Source organism: Cebus imitator, unplaced genomic scaffold (assembly GCF_001604975.1).
Source record: "Cebus imitator isolate Cc_AM_T3 unplaced genomic scaffold, Cebus_imitator-1.0 Scaffold417, whole genome shotgun sequence".
Taxonomy (NCBI): Eukaryota; Metazoa; Chordata; class Mammalia; order Primates; family Cebidae; genus Cebus; species Cebus imitator.
Window position 1 is genome coordinate 29,056 of NW_016107732.1, and position 16,301 is coordinate 45,356.

Sequence of the window (16,301 nt, forward strand, 5' to 3'; positions counted from 1 at the left end):
AGAACAAATACCCATGAATACATTCTGATATAAAGAAATGAGGGCAATCCTCCCTCATGATGAATATCACTGAAAAAGGGAAAAATCTATTAGCTACTTTTCTACGCAACAAAAATACTCTTTGTAAGCTTTTCACCTGTGTGACACGTGAGGAACCCCCTCTTGGAAAAAGGTTTTCCTACATCCTTGCAACTTTTTTTTGGACCACACTTTGATGAATTTTCAAGCCGTTAACAAGGTGTGGGGGCTAGTGGAAGGCCTTCTCACATTCAGAACACTCTTTCTAGGATGAAGCTGAAACTGTTGAGAAAATTGCGTGCTGTGACTGAAGGTTTCTCAACAGTGATTGCACTCAACATTTCTTTTGAGAATGGAGTTGATAATGCTGAGTGAGGTATGAGGGTCGGCTGAAACATTTCCCACACAGCTGACACTGGTAAGGCTTCTCGTGAGCATGAGTTCTATAATGCTGAATGAGATGTGAACTCTGACTGAAGGTTTTGCCACAATCACAACACTGGCAGGCTCTCTCTCCAACATAGTCGTGTTTCCGCTGATAACGAATGAAGTATGTCTTGCTGCGGGACAACCAGGGAGGAAGGACTCTTGCTGTCTCATGGGCTTTGAGATGTTGAAAAAGATGCACGTTCTGGGTAAAAGCTCTGCCGCACTGAAAACATTCACAGTAGTCCTCCTGACTACGAATTCCTACACGTTCACAGAGCTTCGTGCACTGGATGGAAGACTTTCTACCTTTTTTGCAGCCAGATGTCTTCCTACCAGAATGAGTCTTCTGATGTCTCTTGAGGTGTGGCATGAGATAGAAGGCTTCACCACACTGTTTACATTCAAAGGGTTTCTCCCCAGTATGGATCCTCCTGTGTCTCCTGAGGGCTACTCGAGTACTGAAGGTTCGTTTGCAAAATTCACATCTGTTGTGTTTGTTCTCTTGGGACACTGACTGGGGACTGGTACATATTCCAGGAGTAGTGCCTTCCTGGGGATCCTTTCCTAGAGGATCCTCTGATTGTTCAGTAAGATTAGAGTGTCTCTCAAATTCATCATTGCCATAGCTTCTTTCCTGAGTGAGAGTCTTGGGGGCATTCATTGTTATAGGACTCAAAAGTTTCTCTTGGTTGCCCTGGTGTGGTTTCAATGGGTCGTCATGAGACTCTCCTGCAGAGACATGCCAGAAGTTACCTACTGCTAATTCTCCATTTCTGCCTGCAATAATAATATTTCTGTAGGCAGGCTTTGCCCTGGAGTTACTGCTTTGGTTTCAGGTCTCTTTTCCTAATCTAAAAAGAAAATGTAAAAATTCCTCTATTCTTTTTACTCAGAGAGACATACCAATATAATAGAAATAAACAGACCAAGGGTAACAGATGGATCTTATGGAGGTTGAAAGGGCTTTCTGAAAACCTAAAAAGAAAATAGGAAAAGGATAGAAAGGACAGTAAGCAAGGAAGAGTGAGGAAGAGGCAGAAAAAGGTCATCCAGGAGGATGGCATGTCACAAAGATGCCAGAAATGTACAGAGTAGAATGAGAGGAAATCAGAGAAAGAGCTGCGGTTGGAGTTTGTGAGCATTTTCCAAACCACGTTTGGCAGATTGCTAATATTCTGCAAAACAAATAGCCACGAAGGGGGTTCCGTTGTCAATTTGGAAAATGTTGTATGATGAAAATCAAGCAGGTTTCATTCCCATGGGACTCGGAACTTTTAATATGCACCTCGAATCCCAAGGAGGGAAGGTGCAGAATGTAGCATTTCTTAAACTGATCTTGCCATGAAACATTTTTTTTTAAAGAACATCTATTACCATGGGTCTGCAGGATCACGGAGGAAACACTGGACTGAACAGGTCAACAACCTCTTGTTCAGAATTAAGCAAAGATTCTCTTTGCTTGGCTCCAAATCTCTTGTTTTACCCCAGTCTATACTGCCAATCAATTTCCTTTAATTCAGTATTTATTAAATGCCTGTTTTGTGCAAGGCATTATCTAACCAGATGGGTCAGAGGTCTGTAAAAGGGGCTCTAATCAGATTATAAATGACACAAGAGCAGAGACGGGGGAATTGACTCCACTTAGGAACAGGACATGATTAATGGAAAGGACAGCATTTGGCCTCATTAAACGGGGAAGGGGGTAAGAGTTTCTATAAAACAGCCTGAGTTAGGCCATAGAACTGTGAAAGTATACAGTCCTAGGTAGCTAGAAACACAGGATCTTACTCGCAAGATCTGTAGGAGATGAGGCTGGGATGTGAATTTCAGGCCAGACTGGAAGGAACTTTAGTGTTTTGCTAAAAGTTTGAATTTTCTCTTGACGGTGGTAAGAAGTTGATAAAAAGTCTATGCTTTATAAAGGTAACTCTCTGGTAGGAAAAATACTGAAGCCAAGGGAGTCAAGTATAAGACTGTGGTTTGGAAGAGAGGTGATTAACACAGTAGTTGCATCCTGGCAGACACTTGAAATATGTGAACAGAGAGTACAGGTAAAACAGAAGCAGAACATGGCTTAGGAAGTCATCAAGAAGAGGGATAGCTGGGCCCATCACAATGGATTGACTCTTCTAGAGGTGGTCTTTGAAGAGAACACTCAAGAATGGAAGACTAAGAGAACACCTAGTCCTCACTGGCTCTTTTGTTTCCCTCACCCTGCTGTACATCCAATATTTCAGCATGTTCTGCCAGTTCTCCTTTCAGGGAATACCTCAAACCTGACTCCTCTACAACCACAGCCTCAGCCTCCATCATCTTTAGCCTGATGGAATTCAATGGCCTCCTGAACTGGTTTCTCTGGCTTTTCCTCATAAAGCCAGTTCTCCATAGAACAGCCAGATGGATCTTTCTAGAATATCACTGCCCAGCAGAACTCCCAGTGATGATGGAAATTATATACATATTTGCTGTCCAGCACAGTAGCAATTAGCCATGTGTGGCTATCAAATACTTTCAATGTGGCTTATGTGACTGAGGAACTAAATTTTAAATTCTATGTAATTCTTACTAGTGTAAATATAAGTAGCCACATGTGCCTACTGTCTACCATATTGGACAGCAAAGTTCTAAAATGTGAATAACACCACCTCATTCCCCTACTCAAAACTTCCCACCATCTTCGCATCTCACTTACAACAAAATTCTTTAACATATTCCTAAGTGGGCTGGCCCTTGACTATCTGAGTGGGCTCATCATCTACCCTCCACTGAACTCAGACCATATTGCCCTTCTTCCTGGTTTTAGAACACCCAACCTCATTCCCATGTCAGGGTCCTTGCATTTGCAGTTTGCCCTGCCTATTACACTCTTCCTTAAGATTTCTACATGGGTCAGCCCCTCATCTCATTCACATCTTCCACAGTGAGGCCTTCTCTGACTGGTCCCTCTTAAGCAACCTCCCATATCTCACTCTCTATCCACTTTACACTCAGTTGTTATTTGTCTGCTTTTTAAAGCTACCTCTCTCATTAGAATGCAAGCTCTATGAATGAAGAGATTTGTCTGTCTTGTTCATTATTATATCCACAGATGCTAGGACAGTACCTGGCCCACAAGAGAAGCCTGATAAATATCTATGGATGACTGAATGGATGAACAAACCAGAGTAGGGAAAGAGGAAAAAACAATGAAAGAAACAGAGAGGAGTCTTCCTGGTAACTTCTTGGGTTTTGTTTGGACATCAACTTTTCCACTCACACTGAAAAAGGTGGAGGAGGGCTGTGTCAATTAGCACTGTACTGGACACAGCTGCTCATTCAGGAAAGGGATATAACCCAATATGGAACAATGAAAAATCGGGAGAGGTATGTCAAGGGCTTCTGGAAAAGATGCTTCCTCTCTCTCTCGAATGCCTCTTGGGCACACCAGCTCTTTATTGCTCCTTCTTTGTACAGGAAAAAAAATGCATCTAGGATTTATTGTCAAAGTTTAAGGCACAGTAGGAGAAAATGAAACTAGGTCTTCGATTACTTCCCTAGGTCCCTGAATACAGCCCAGCTGATCAGTGTCACAGGCTAATAATCCCTCTATGACTTTAGCCAGTTTGCATGTGGGTTTTCTGTTAACGACAACTGAAGGACAACAGTGATCCTAGCTGATGCGCATGGTGACCCAATTCAAAGAAGGGCATTTTATGAAGATGGTGGATGTTATTAGATTGTAGCCATAGAGTTTGGGAGAGGTGAAGTCTAGAACATTCTTGTGATTCTAGAACCATGAGGATGCTAGTGGGGACCTTTTGTGGAAGAAGTTTCAAATAAGTTTCAAATAAGAGCGTATATGTGTGTCTATGTTGGCAGAAGGAGAGGGATGGAAACCAGATGTGCAGGTTAAGAAGCAAAGGGAAGGGAGCCTCTGGGTGTCAACAAGCGTAAGGAGCTGATGTGAGGGAAGTGGAGGGGCAGTGAGAAAGACAAGTGGTATCAGGCCAAGGTTTTTTGCTGGTCTCAGTTAAAGAAGAAAGATCTATGATTTCTAGCTGCAAGGAGAAACGCATGAGTGAATGGAAGGGCTGGAACACAAGTGAAAAAGGACATTGGCTTCCTGGAGCTGAGCAGGAGAGGAACTCATGTTGCAGGAAGAGATGAACTTCAGAAAGGAGACGAAGGGGAGTACTGAGGAGAAAGAGCCCCTGAGGTGAGAGCACCTACCAGCCTTCTCCCTGGCCCAGAGGGGCTTTGAAGAAAGCTCCCTGACTAGCATTTCCTGGTCCTAACTCCTCCACCCTGGGCTTCCCCGTCACTACCCACCTTGACAAATCACTGCATTGCTGTCTGTCTCCACTGCACGTGATTCCTCCTTTTCCAGGCGTGAGATAATGTCAGGTTTAGAGAAGTGGTACCCTGTTGGAGAGGAAGACTCAGAACTCAGGGGTTCAGTAACTCCCAACACTGGGTCCCAAAGACTCTGGGATAATAAGGAAGGAACAAACTCTCACAGGAGTAAAATGAAACCTGTTTCCAGCCTATAGAGACCTTATCCCCTAAGGGACATTTAGAATGCATGGACATACCTTTGGTTGTCACAACTGTGGGAGCAGAGGGAGGGGTTCCTGGTGTCTAGAATGGCTGGAGGCAGGGATGCTGCTCAACATTCTGTAAGACAGCCCTGCAACCCAGAATGATCTGGCCCCACGTCAAGAGTGCCAAGGTTGAAAAACTGCTATGAAGACTAAAAATGGGGCACGAGGGCAGTGTGTTGAGCTCTATACTTCAGCAATAAGAATCTGCTGCAGCTGCTCACAAAGTCAACATTTGGTTCTTTTCCCACCTGTGATAACATCCGCTGCCCTTTTGTCTTGAAATGCTGTTCTTCCCCCTCCCTTATTTCCTTGTTTCCCAAACTTCTATCATTTGCATGCCAAACTATTTGTTTACTGTCTGACTCTCTTCACTCAAATGTAATATCCTTGAGAACGGATTGTCATCTATTTTGTAACCCCAATGCCTGTACCAGACTTTGTACCTCTCAGTTTGCTGACAAGTTAATGAATATTTTGGCACTTCTATGTGCCATTTATAGTTGTATTCAGTATTTATTTAATGTTTTTCTTTAGATCACCTTTCTTTTTAACTTAAATATGCTTATTTTCTTTCCTTCCTTCTTTTTTTTTTTTTTTTTTTTTTTTTTTTNCGCCTAGGCTGGAGTGTAGTGGCGCAATCTTGGCTCACTGCAACCTCTGCCTCCCGGGTTCAAGCGATTCTTCTGCCTCAGCTTCCCAAGTAGCCGGGATTACAGGCACCTGCCATCATGCCCAGCTAATTTTTCATATTTTTAGTAGAGATGGGGTTTCACCATGTTGGCTAGGCTGGTCTTGCTCCTGACCTCAAATGAACCACCTGCCTCAGCCTCCCAAAGTGCTGGGATTACAGGCATAAACCATTGCACACAGCCAATATGCTTATTTTCCATGGAAGCTTTATATCAACCCTGTAAATAAAAACCAATGTCACACACACACAAAAATTGAAGGTAACGTAATGATAAATATAACAGAAACTAAGGTTATTGAGTGCTAGCTAGCTTCTGTTGCCTATCTAGCACCCAGGGTTTGATGTCTGCTCTCTCTTTGATAAAACAGAAGAATAAAAACACAGAGAGATACGCTAACATCAAACTGATATTCTTTACTTGATATAATCGTAAGACTTAAAAGAAAATTAGAAGAAGAACTTATTTCTCACCAACAGATTGAAGGATTATGTCATGCTGTCCATGTACTGCCTAAAAGAACCTTCTATTTAGCCCACTGTACTCATTCCACACTTGGGAAGGCAATGTTCCAGGTGATATATAAGATCTCTATTAACACAAAACCTTCAGTGTTAAAGAAGCCAAGGGCTCACGAGACAGAATGCCTCCAGTTCACTGAGTAAGAGCTGAAAAGATAAAATTAATTTATTTCCTCTATTTTGATACTATTCCCTCTATTTTAATGCATAAAATGTGGTTAGCTAGAGAAGAGTGTAAAAGATGTTGGAAAATGTACTTCCTTGTAACCGATAAGAACCAGAGTTCAAAGTGTGCACCCCTGGGCCAGGTTTGAGATAGGATGCATGTGTCTTCCCATTAGGTCTCTGACTTCACAAAGTTACTGCCAGTTGAACAGTATTTGTTTTGGATTCTGCTTTTCAGGGGACCTCAAGCCCCCAAAAAAGCCACTGAAAAAGGATCTTGGCATCGGCAACATAAACTTTTCACTTTTTACTTTCAACATTACCTGTGAGAACAGGTAAAACAATTTTGCCTCTGGATGTAAAGAGAGATTGGCAATCTCTGATTCTTACACCTAAAACCAGTAGAAGTCTTTAGAGCTCCTGGAATTTTTAGCAATTTCTTCACTCATTCACAAAACATCATTTCAAGCCTTCCATTGTGCTGAGAACTGATGGAGCAAACCCCTGTCAGGTAGCACATCAGAGTTTAAGAGACCAGATTTTCTGGAGTCAATCTGCTTGGGGTTAAATCCCAGCTTTTGACAAGTAATTTAACCTTTCAATGACTCAGTTTCCTCAACGTTAAAAATGTCAATAATAACAACAACAATAAGCATATCTCCCACTCATAGGACTGGTGTGAGGATTCAAGAAGATGAAACATGTAAAAGACTTACACCAGAGCCTGACACATATTTAGTGCTCAGTCAGTAAATGTTAGCTATTTTATAATTAACAATGAATTTGATGTTCAAATATTAAAATATTGCCTCTGACCTTGGGTTGAGACTCACTGACATGGTGAACTACCATCACTGATGAGAGGACACAAAGTATTTGAGAGCCACTGCCCTAGTGGGAAGAAACCAAGTCCTGTGAAGGCATACCTACCCAGGGAGACCAGGTTCCGGTAATTCTCCAGGGTCACCTCCCGGTAGAGGTTTCTCTGAGCAGCACTAAGGGAGCTTAATTCCTCCAGGCTGAAGTGCACAACCACATCCTTGAAGGTCACCAACTCCTAAAACACCAGAAATGTTCGTAAGTGTTCGAAGTCCAGGAGGATTCCAGAGGGGGAGAAAGAACCTGATTAGAGGGGACTCAACATGATGCAGGCATTCAGACCAGCAGAGGGCTTCCAAGTGCTCTAATCCAGAGCCACGGGCACCTGGCATTGCATCCTTCTGGGTCTGAGAGAAGTGGAAACATTACTGTAATAGTTCCTGTTGCTAATTACTACCTATTTGAGTTGGAGGGAAAATATCCTTTTAAGCCACTTTATCAAGAAAGAATGCAAGCATGCAAATACTTAAAAACTCAGCAGTATATCTCAGCCCCAGGAATCAGAGTCCTGGGTCTGGTTCTTTGTGAGTTTGGGTAGGTTAAGTCGCAGAGCCCCATCTGTAAAATAAGGTTCTCATAACATGAAAAAATGTTCAATCTTATTAATAAACAAGGAAATGAAAATCAAGATGACAAAATACCATTTTATACCCATTCAATTGAGTATTGAGTAAAAATTAAGAAGTGTGACAATACCAAGTATTATATAAAACATGGATCCACTGGAGATGCTAAGGGAAATGTAAATTGGAAAAACAGTTTTGACCTAGAAATTCTTTATTTAATTTTTAAAAATTTTTGTGGGCACATTGTACTTGTATATACTTATGGGGTACATGGGATGCTTTCATACAGGCAGGCAATGTGGAATAAGCATATCATGGGGAATGGGGTGTTCATCCCCTCAGGCATTTACCCTTTGAGTTACAAATAATGCAATTACACTCTTTAAGTTGTTTTAAAATGTACAATTAAGTTATTATTTACTATAGACTCCCTATTGTGTTACCAATAGTAGGTCTTACTCATTCTATTTTTTTTTGTACCCATTAATCATCTCCACCTCCACTCAACCCTCTACTACCCTTCCCAGCCTCTGGTAACCAACCTTCTACTCTCCACTGGACCTGAAAATTCTATTCCTAGGTATATTTGCTCATGTTTATAATATGCATATTATAAACATGCTCATGCATTGTTTGTAACACCCAAAATCTGGAAATAATCCAAACATTCATTAACAGTAGAAGAGATGAATATAGTATAGTCACACAATGGAATAGTATTCTAGCAATAGAAATCAATTAACTACAGTTATATACAACAATCTTGGTAACCTAAGTTGAATTTAAAAGGCAGATACCATATATCCAAAGGAAAATAAGCCATCCTACCAAAAAGACACATGCACCCATATGGTCATCACAGCACTGCTCACAGTAGCAAAGACATGGAATCAACCCAAATGTCCATTTATAGTGGATTGGACAAAGAAAATGAGGCATGTATACACCATTGAACATTATGCAGCCAAAAAAAGAGCAAAACCATGTCCTCTGCAGCAACGCAGACGCAACCAGAAACCATTATCCTAAGTGAACTAACGCAGAAATAGAAACCAAATACCATGTGTTCTCACTTACGAGTGAGAACACGTGGTATTTGGTTTTAATGACTTTTTCCCTTTTTAATGACTGTGTATACACAGTGTTTAGGGAGCTAAACACTGTGTATACACAGTCATTAAAAAGGGAACAATAGGCACTAGGGAATACACGAGAAGGCAGGGAGAGAGTGGAGGGAGGGTTGGGAAAAGCCACCTATTGGGTACTATGCTTACTACCTGAGTGACAGATTCATTCACGCTCCAAACCTTAGCATCGTGCAATATACCTCGGTAACAAACCTACATATGTATGTCCTGATTCCAAAAAAAAGTGAAAAAATAAAACATCGACTGACATCTTCAAATCTAACATTATCCTAAGGCAATAGGATACTTACCTTCCTTAGCAAATCTGAATGTCTACCAACTAGAAAATTGTAACATGTATGAGAAAATGCATGGGATCTTCCCACTCAAATATGCTAATCCAATAAACAGTCTTTATAGACAGGTAAGGACAAAAATTGAAAATTGAAACTTGCTAGCCATTTTGCTCAAAGTGTTATAGCAGTTAATGAACTTTTCTGTTGTTTCTAGTTGTACTTTGGCAACAAAAAAATGATTCAAAACCAAAGGTACATTGTTAGGCTGGGGTCTTAACCTGGCAATCATGGCTTCTTAAGGCTGAGCTTTGCAGTGAATGTGCACCTTTCTGGAAGAGAAAAATTCCAAGTTTCTCAAAGGAGTCTGACTCAAAATATTTAGAATAGAGAGCAATCTCAGTTTTTCATAACCATTTTTTCTTGTGCTTTATTATACTTAACTAATACAGTTAATATGCTACAATGCCTTGAATATAATCGATAATCAATATTATTAGATTAAAAAGGCCAGGCGCAGTGGCTCATGCCTATAATCCCAGCACTTTGGGAGGCCGAGGCGGGCAGATCACGAGGTCAAGAGATCGAAACCATCCTGGGCAACATAGTGAAACCCCGTCTCTTACTAAAAATACAAAAATTAGCTGGGCGTGGTGGCGCACGCCTGTAGTCCCAGCGTGGTGGCGCATGCCTGTAGTCCCAGCTACTCAGTAGGATGAGTTAGGAGAATTGCTTGAACCCAGCAGGCGGAGGTTGCAGTGAACCCCGATTGTGCCACTGTACTCCAGCCTGGCGCCTGGCAAGAGAACGAGACTCTGTCAAAAAAAAAAAAAAAAAAAAAAAAAAAAAAAAAAAAAAAAAAAAAAAAAAAAAGACTGCTAAAAGAGAAATGTTACCTGATTCATTTTAAGAATTGAATTTAGTTGTAGAAAAGGTATTTATTTCAAGTAAGAAACACTGTACGGTCAGTCATAATTTCCCATTCACAGTGCATATTTAAACTATGGTGGTCATGTGGTAGTCAGAGCATTTTTAAGACTGCTCTCTTACTGTTCCCAAATGTTTTCCTACTGTAAATTCTCCATTGACCCTCCTGCTTTTATTTTTTCCATCTCATCCTTTAACTATTAGAGAAAATCATGGGAACAAACCTATACTGGAATAAAGAGTCTTGAGTTCTGCTATTAGCTAGTTGTGAGATATGGGCTAATTAATCTTCAATTCTCATTGTCTCAACTTTAAAATAAAGAGATTCACTACATTAAACACATAAAATCTTTTCATACTACAAAAATAAAAAGGCAGATATCAGAAGATTACATAATACTATGATACCCATTTTATTAATATACATCTTTTGTGTTTTAATTGAAACTTTCTAAAACTTTTTATGCAAATCAACCAACAATGGATTAAATTAGGGTTCATATACTGGCTGCCCAGCACCTTCAGATGTGTTTATTTGACTCGTGGTCCTTTTATCCTTTTCAAAAATTTATATTTGCTACCATAACCAAAAAATTAGGAAATGTCATTATTAACTGGTTTTGTGGATTCTGATTTAAAAAATTAGAAGAGTTCTGTACTGTGTGTTATTGTTTTGTTTGTTTGTTTTTTGAGATAGGATCTTACTCTGTAGCCCAGGCTGGAGTGCAGTGATGTGATCTTCGCTCACTGCAACCTTTGCCTCCCAGGTTCAAGTGATTCTCCCACCCCAGCCTCCTGAGTAGCTGTGATTACAGGCATGTGCCACCATGCCCAGCTGATTTTTGTGTTTTTAGTAGAGATGGGTTTCACCATGTTAGCCAGGCTGGTCTGGAACTCCTGTCCTCAGGTGATCCTCCCACCTTGGCCTCCCAAAAGTCTGGGATTACATGTGTGGGCCACCATGCCTGGCTTGAAATTCTTAATATACAAACATAAAGTATAATCAACATTTAAAATTTTTGAATTTCAGATAAACAGCAAATAGTTTTTTTGCATAAGTATGTCTTAAATATTAAACATTGCATATTTATGCAAAAAATTGTTTCAACTTAATACTTATGCTAAAACTTTATTCATACTTACATGAAAAATTTATTCATGGTTTATCTAAAACTCAAATTTAATTGGGTGTTGTGTATACTTGCTAAATCTGATGAGCCTAAGCTGCAGTATTAGTACTACATTAGGCAGCAATAACTAATGTAGTACTAATGTAATAACTAATGTAATGGTTAGGATTGTGGACCCAAAAGCCAGACTGCCTGGGTTCATATCTTAGTTGTATTATTTAACAGCTCTGTGACCTTCAGCATCTTACTTAGACTTTCTGCCTGCACTCCCTCATCTATAAAAAGGGGTACAATAACAATGCAAACCACATAAAGGTTTTTTGAATAAAATGGAAAACTAAAAAAATAAACAATTAATTCAAAAGACATGAAAAGAGGAAAAATAATAAATATACAGTATGTGAGATGGTGATAAGTACAACAGAGAAAAGTAAAGCATGGAAGGAGGATAAAACAATCAGAAGGATTTTTCTTAGAGAAACAAGAAAAAGAAAAGAATCAGAAGGAAACAGAGTAGCCAGAAAAAAAGGCTCAGCAAAGTGATAGTTATATAAAAACTTAAAGGAAACGAGGAAGCGGTTTAATTAAATAAGGAAGTCAGAAGAAAGCCTGACCCACCTGGGACCCAGCAGATGGTGGTTTGCCTAACATCTCTGTGTTCCTCTTTTCTGCAGGGACAGAGTCCTGAGCAAGGAAACCTAGAAGGGAGAGAGGAATAACCATGGAATTAAGTCCTGTCTGGCAGTACTGACAGACACAGTGGCCTGCCACCCTCATGCCACCCTGTCCTGTCATGGGAAGGAATAGCAGTTCTAGAGTTCCTATGGTGAGAAAGACAGAAATCATTTCTGAACTCAATATAACAAGTTCCAAAAGTGAGCTCTGGTTATTGCCCAGCTCTAAATGCTTCAATGGCTCCCACAGCCTTCAAAATACAGTAAAAGCTTCCTCTATATCAGTCATTCTGGGCATCACTGTCCAATCAAGATCACCACATTCTCTGTTTCTCAACTGTAAAGCAGAAATAATGACAATACCTATACAGTATCCCCCATTTATCTGAGGTTTTGCTTTCTGCAATTTCAGTTACCCAGGGTCAACTGGGGATCAACATTATTAAATGGAAAATGCCAGAAATAAACAATTTATATGTTATAAATTATGTGCCATTCTGGTGATGAAATCTCACACTTTCTTGCTCTTTCCCATTTGGGACATGTATCATCCCTTTATCCAGTGTATCCACTCTGTATCCACTAGCTACCTGTTAGTCACTTATTAGCTGTCTTGGTCATCAGATCAACTGTCATGGTATTGCAGTGCCTGTGATCATGTAACCCTTATTTTACTTAATAATGCCTCCAAAGCACAAGAATAGTGACGCTGACGGACTGTTATAATTGTTCTATAACTAGTTGTTGTTAATATCTTACTGTGCCTAATTGATAAATTAAACTTCATCACAGGTATGTATGTAGAGGAAAAGACATAGTATACACAGGGTTTGATACCATCCACATTTTCAAGCATCTCCTAGGGGTATTAGAATGTATGCCCCTCAGATAAGGGGAGTATACTATACCTCTAAAGGCTCTTGTGAGGATTAAACATTACATATGTAAGGCACACAGTATTTTTTAGGTAAATGGCAGCTCTTATGATTAAACCTTTCCTACATATTTTTCACTCACTGGTTACTCTTTAATCCAACCACCACCTTCCCTCCAGAAGCCTTAAGTTTGATGGCCTTCCTTGCCTATATATTCTCTTTTCTGGGTGTACCCTTCATTAATCTGCTGTTTCTTTCTGGTACCCTAGGGAACTGTCTTTCCTTCTCACTGAACTCTAGCTTCATCAATAACTCAGTGCTTCTGGCCAAGTTTTTAGCCCCTGGACAACACCCATTATATCCATATGAGGCACTCACTGCAACACTGTGATTAAGAGTACAGATGTTGGAGGCGGCAGCCTAAGTCTGAATCCTGACTGCCAATTATTAACATAAATTGTGGAACCATGGTCAAGTTACTCAACCTCTTTATGCCTCTGTCTCCTGGTCTACAAAATGAAGGTAATACCTATTTCACAGAGCTATTAATACAGGAAAATGAATTAATATGTAAGGACACCTATGATAATACATTAAAACATTCTAAGTGCTCAAGTGTTCATTATTAGCATTTTAAAAATTCTTTCAAGGAATGTGGGAGCACAGAATGGGATTAATCATAATCCCTAGTTCATGATGTGCTATCTTAATTGAGCCATGCATAGCCTTCATGGTTATTTTAAATCCATTTGTTTATATTTTTAAGTATAATTAAGGCCTATGAATTTACTATCCAATCCAAAACTAGAACCTTCCCAATAACTTACATCTGCCTGTGTGCTTCCTTCATGTCCATGCTCCATCCAGCCTTCCCTCTAGAGGTAACTATGGTCTGAGGTCTTCTGTTTATATTCATTGTTCCCTTGCTATATATATGCCCCAAACAATACTTCATTTTTAGTTAGTACTATTTTCTTCAAAGGACTATAAGGACCCAGTGGCTTTCTTCTCTCATTCTTGACATGTTTCCTTAACTCTAATCTAATAACTTGAGTTTCTAAGATACCAGTCAAATTTTGGCAGAAGTTGAACTTCCAGGCATTATATCTCCCACATTTTATGCCCCCTTGCATAAAATTTAGCTAATCATTCTTGTTCTTGAATAGAAAGACTAATGTAAAGACAAATTTTTCCAAATTTACACTTAATATATTAATACCACAAGCAATCCCAGGAGATTTTGTTTTTGTGTTATGTGTGTTGTTTTGTGTTGAAACTAAGGTTTGCACTGGATAAGAAATGTGAGGGGAACAAAGAAATGTGAACAAAGCTGGTACACTCAGAGAAACAGTAAATGTTAAAAGCAAAAGCCAAACCCACACAGCCATAAAAAACAACGAAATCATGTCCTTTGTAGCAACATGGGTACAGCTGGAAGCCATCATCCTAAGCAAATTAACACAGAAAAAGAAAACCAAATACTACATGTTTCTGCTTGTAACTAGGAGCTAAACATTGGGTTTAAACTACATGGACTAAACTACATGGACACTAAGATGGGAACAATAAGCACAGAGAATTCCAAAAGAAGGTAATGAGGAAGGAGGGCAAAGGTTGAAAAGCTGCCTATCCAGTACTATGTCCACTACCTGCGTGACAGAATCACTAGAAGCCAGAACTTCAGCATCACCCAATATACTCATGTAATAAACCTGCAAATGCACCCCCAAACCTGAAAATTAAAAAAACCAAACCCCATATTTCTTTCATCTCACATGAGATTAGGCAGATCAGACTGAATGTATAAAATTCATGGTTTCCTTCATTCACTCAGCAAATTTGTATTCAGCTCCTATTACATGCCAGGCATACAGCAGATATTGAATAAACAGAAGCAGCCAGTTGCTTCCTCCTTCTCACCTTGCTTCTCACATGCCTGAATAAAGTTTGCCACCATGGTTCCTGCCTCCTTGCTGTTCTTGGGCTGTTTTGACCTGCCCCATGTCTGAATCTCCTCTGGCAGGGTGCTCAGAAACTGTGCCAGCACTATCATGTGCTCTATCATGTGCTCCTTGGTGTGGATCTCTGGCTGCGTCTATTGCCAACAGAGCTCCTGGATTTGGCTCACAGCTTGATGAGGCTCATTCACTGACAGGTACTGAAAATCCCCAAACTTTTGATGAGAAACTTTCAGTGTCTCTGTTTCTAGTTTATCCTCTTGACCATGCACATGAAAGATGTAGTGATTCCTCAAGATATCTGAAACCCCTGTCACATGTGGCATCTCTATACTTTAGTCCTTTGCAGGAAAGAGCTACTCTTAAAGGCTCTAGAACACAATGCTGTGGAAGATGGTGGGCAGACTTGTATTAGATAAAAGGACACAAAGACCTCAGGACTTGCAGAAATTACATAGAGAGACAACCAGCCTGAACAGTTATGAGTGGACAGTGGACTGAAGGTGATCTGAACAAGTATTACACAAAAGATGACAGCTAAATAGCCAATCAACATAAAACAAGGTTAAACTTCATTAGTTATCAGAGATATAGGAATTACAACCACAACAGGATATAATTATACACCCTCCAAAATGTTCAAAATGAAAAAGTCAGATAATACCAAGTGTTGGCAAGGAGACAGAGCCATAGTAGGACGATATATTTGCTAAACAGAAAATATGAATGTACATTGCTGTTGAATTAAACCAGGCTCAAAAAAAGGTCCATATTACATGATTACATTTATATAAAGGTCAAAAATAGGCAAAACCTAAAGTGTTAGAAGTCAGAATAGTGGTTGCTGTTTGGGGGAAGGGTGGTAATGACTGGAACCAGGCATGAGGGCTTCTGGAAAGCTAGGAATGTTCTATTTCTTAATCTGGAAACTCATGATGTAGACACAGTGTATTCATTTTCTGAAAACTGAGATACATATTTGTGGTTTGTGCCGTTTTCCATATGTATATTTTGCTAAACATTTTTTAGCTGTATTATAGTTGTAGGAAAACATCTAGGTCATAATATCAAGCGGAAAAATACCTGTACATAACAATATATGCTTAACCATACAAAGCACAGAAAAGGTGCTGAATCAAAACACTGCACCTTCAGTTTACCTACGAGCAGTAAGATTATAACTGACTTTTGTAGGTGATTTTGTACTTTCTCTCTCAAAACTATTTTCTACTTCAAAATGTTCTACAACAAACCTTCATTTCTTCTGAAATCAGAGAAATAAAACATAGTTTTCTTCCATAAAGGCTACACTCACTCTAAAGAACCATGAACAAAGATGCCACTTGGGGGAAACATTTTTTTTCTTTTCTTCTCTTCACTAAAACTTATACCTTTTATTTCTATAATTTAACAGTTTTTCTATTTGAAAGCATTTATTTTTGTTTTCCATTATTATAAATCATAATGCAA

At 39.6% G+C, this 16,301-nt stretch overlaps 1 protein-coding gene across 1 annotated transcript; it reads right to left on the reverse strand.

The window, feature by feature from the left end:
* Positions 1–203: 203 nt before the first annotated feature.
* On the reverse strand, positions 204–14,938 carry ZIM2 (zinc finger imprinted 2). Its single transcript, XM_017509567.2, has 5 exons — positions 14,794–14,938; positions 11,943–12,022; positions 7,333–7,459; positions 4,756–4,848; positions 204–1,176 (listed from the first exon to the last, which is right to left on the reverse strand). The coding sequence occupies exons 1-5, from the start codon at positions 14,936–14,938 to the stop codon at positions 353–355; spliced, it is 1,269 nt and encodes a 422-aa protein (XP_017365056.2). The 3' UTR covers positions 204–352.
* Between the last annotated feature and the right edge of the window lie 1,363 nt (positions 14,939–16,301).

Bases quoted from the DNA above. Each gene is read 5' to 3' on its own strand.
- ZIM2 (XM_017509567.2), bottom strand. From the start codon at position 14,938: ATGATAGAGCACATGATAGTGCTGGCACAGTTTCTGAGCACCCTGCCA. The intron at 12,023-14,793 runs GTGAGAAGGAGG...TCTCCCTTCTAG, and splicing joins TCAGGCATGTGAGAAGCAAG to GTTTCCTTGCTCAGGACTCT. The intron at 4,849-7,332 runs GTAGGTATGCCT...CCTCTCCAACAG, and splicing joins CCGGAACCTGGTCTCCCTGG to GGTACCACTTCTCTAAACCT.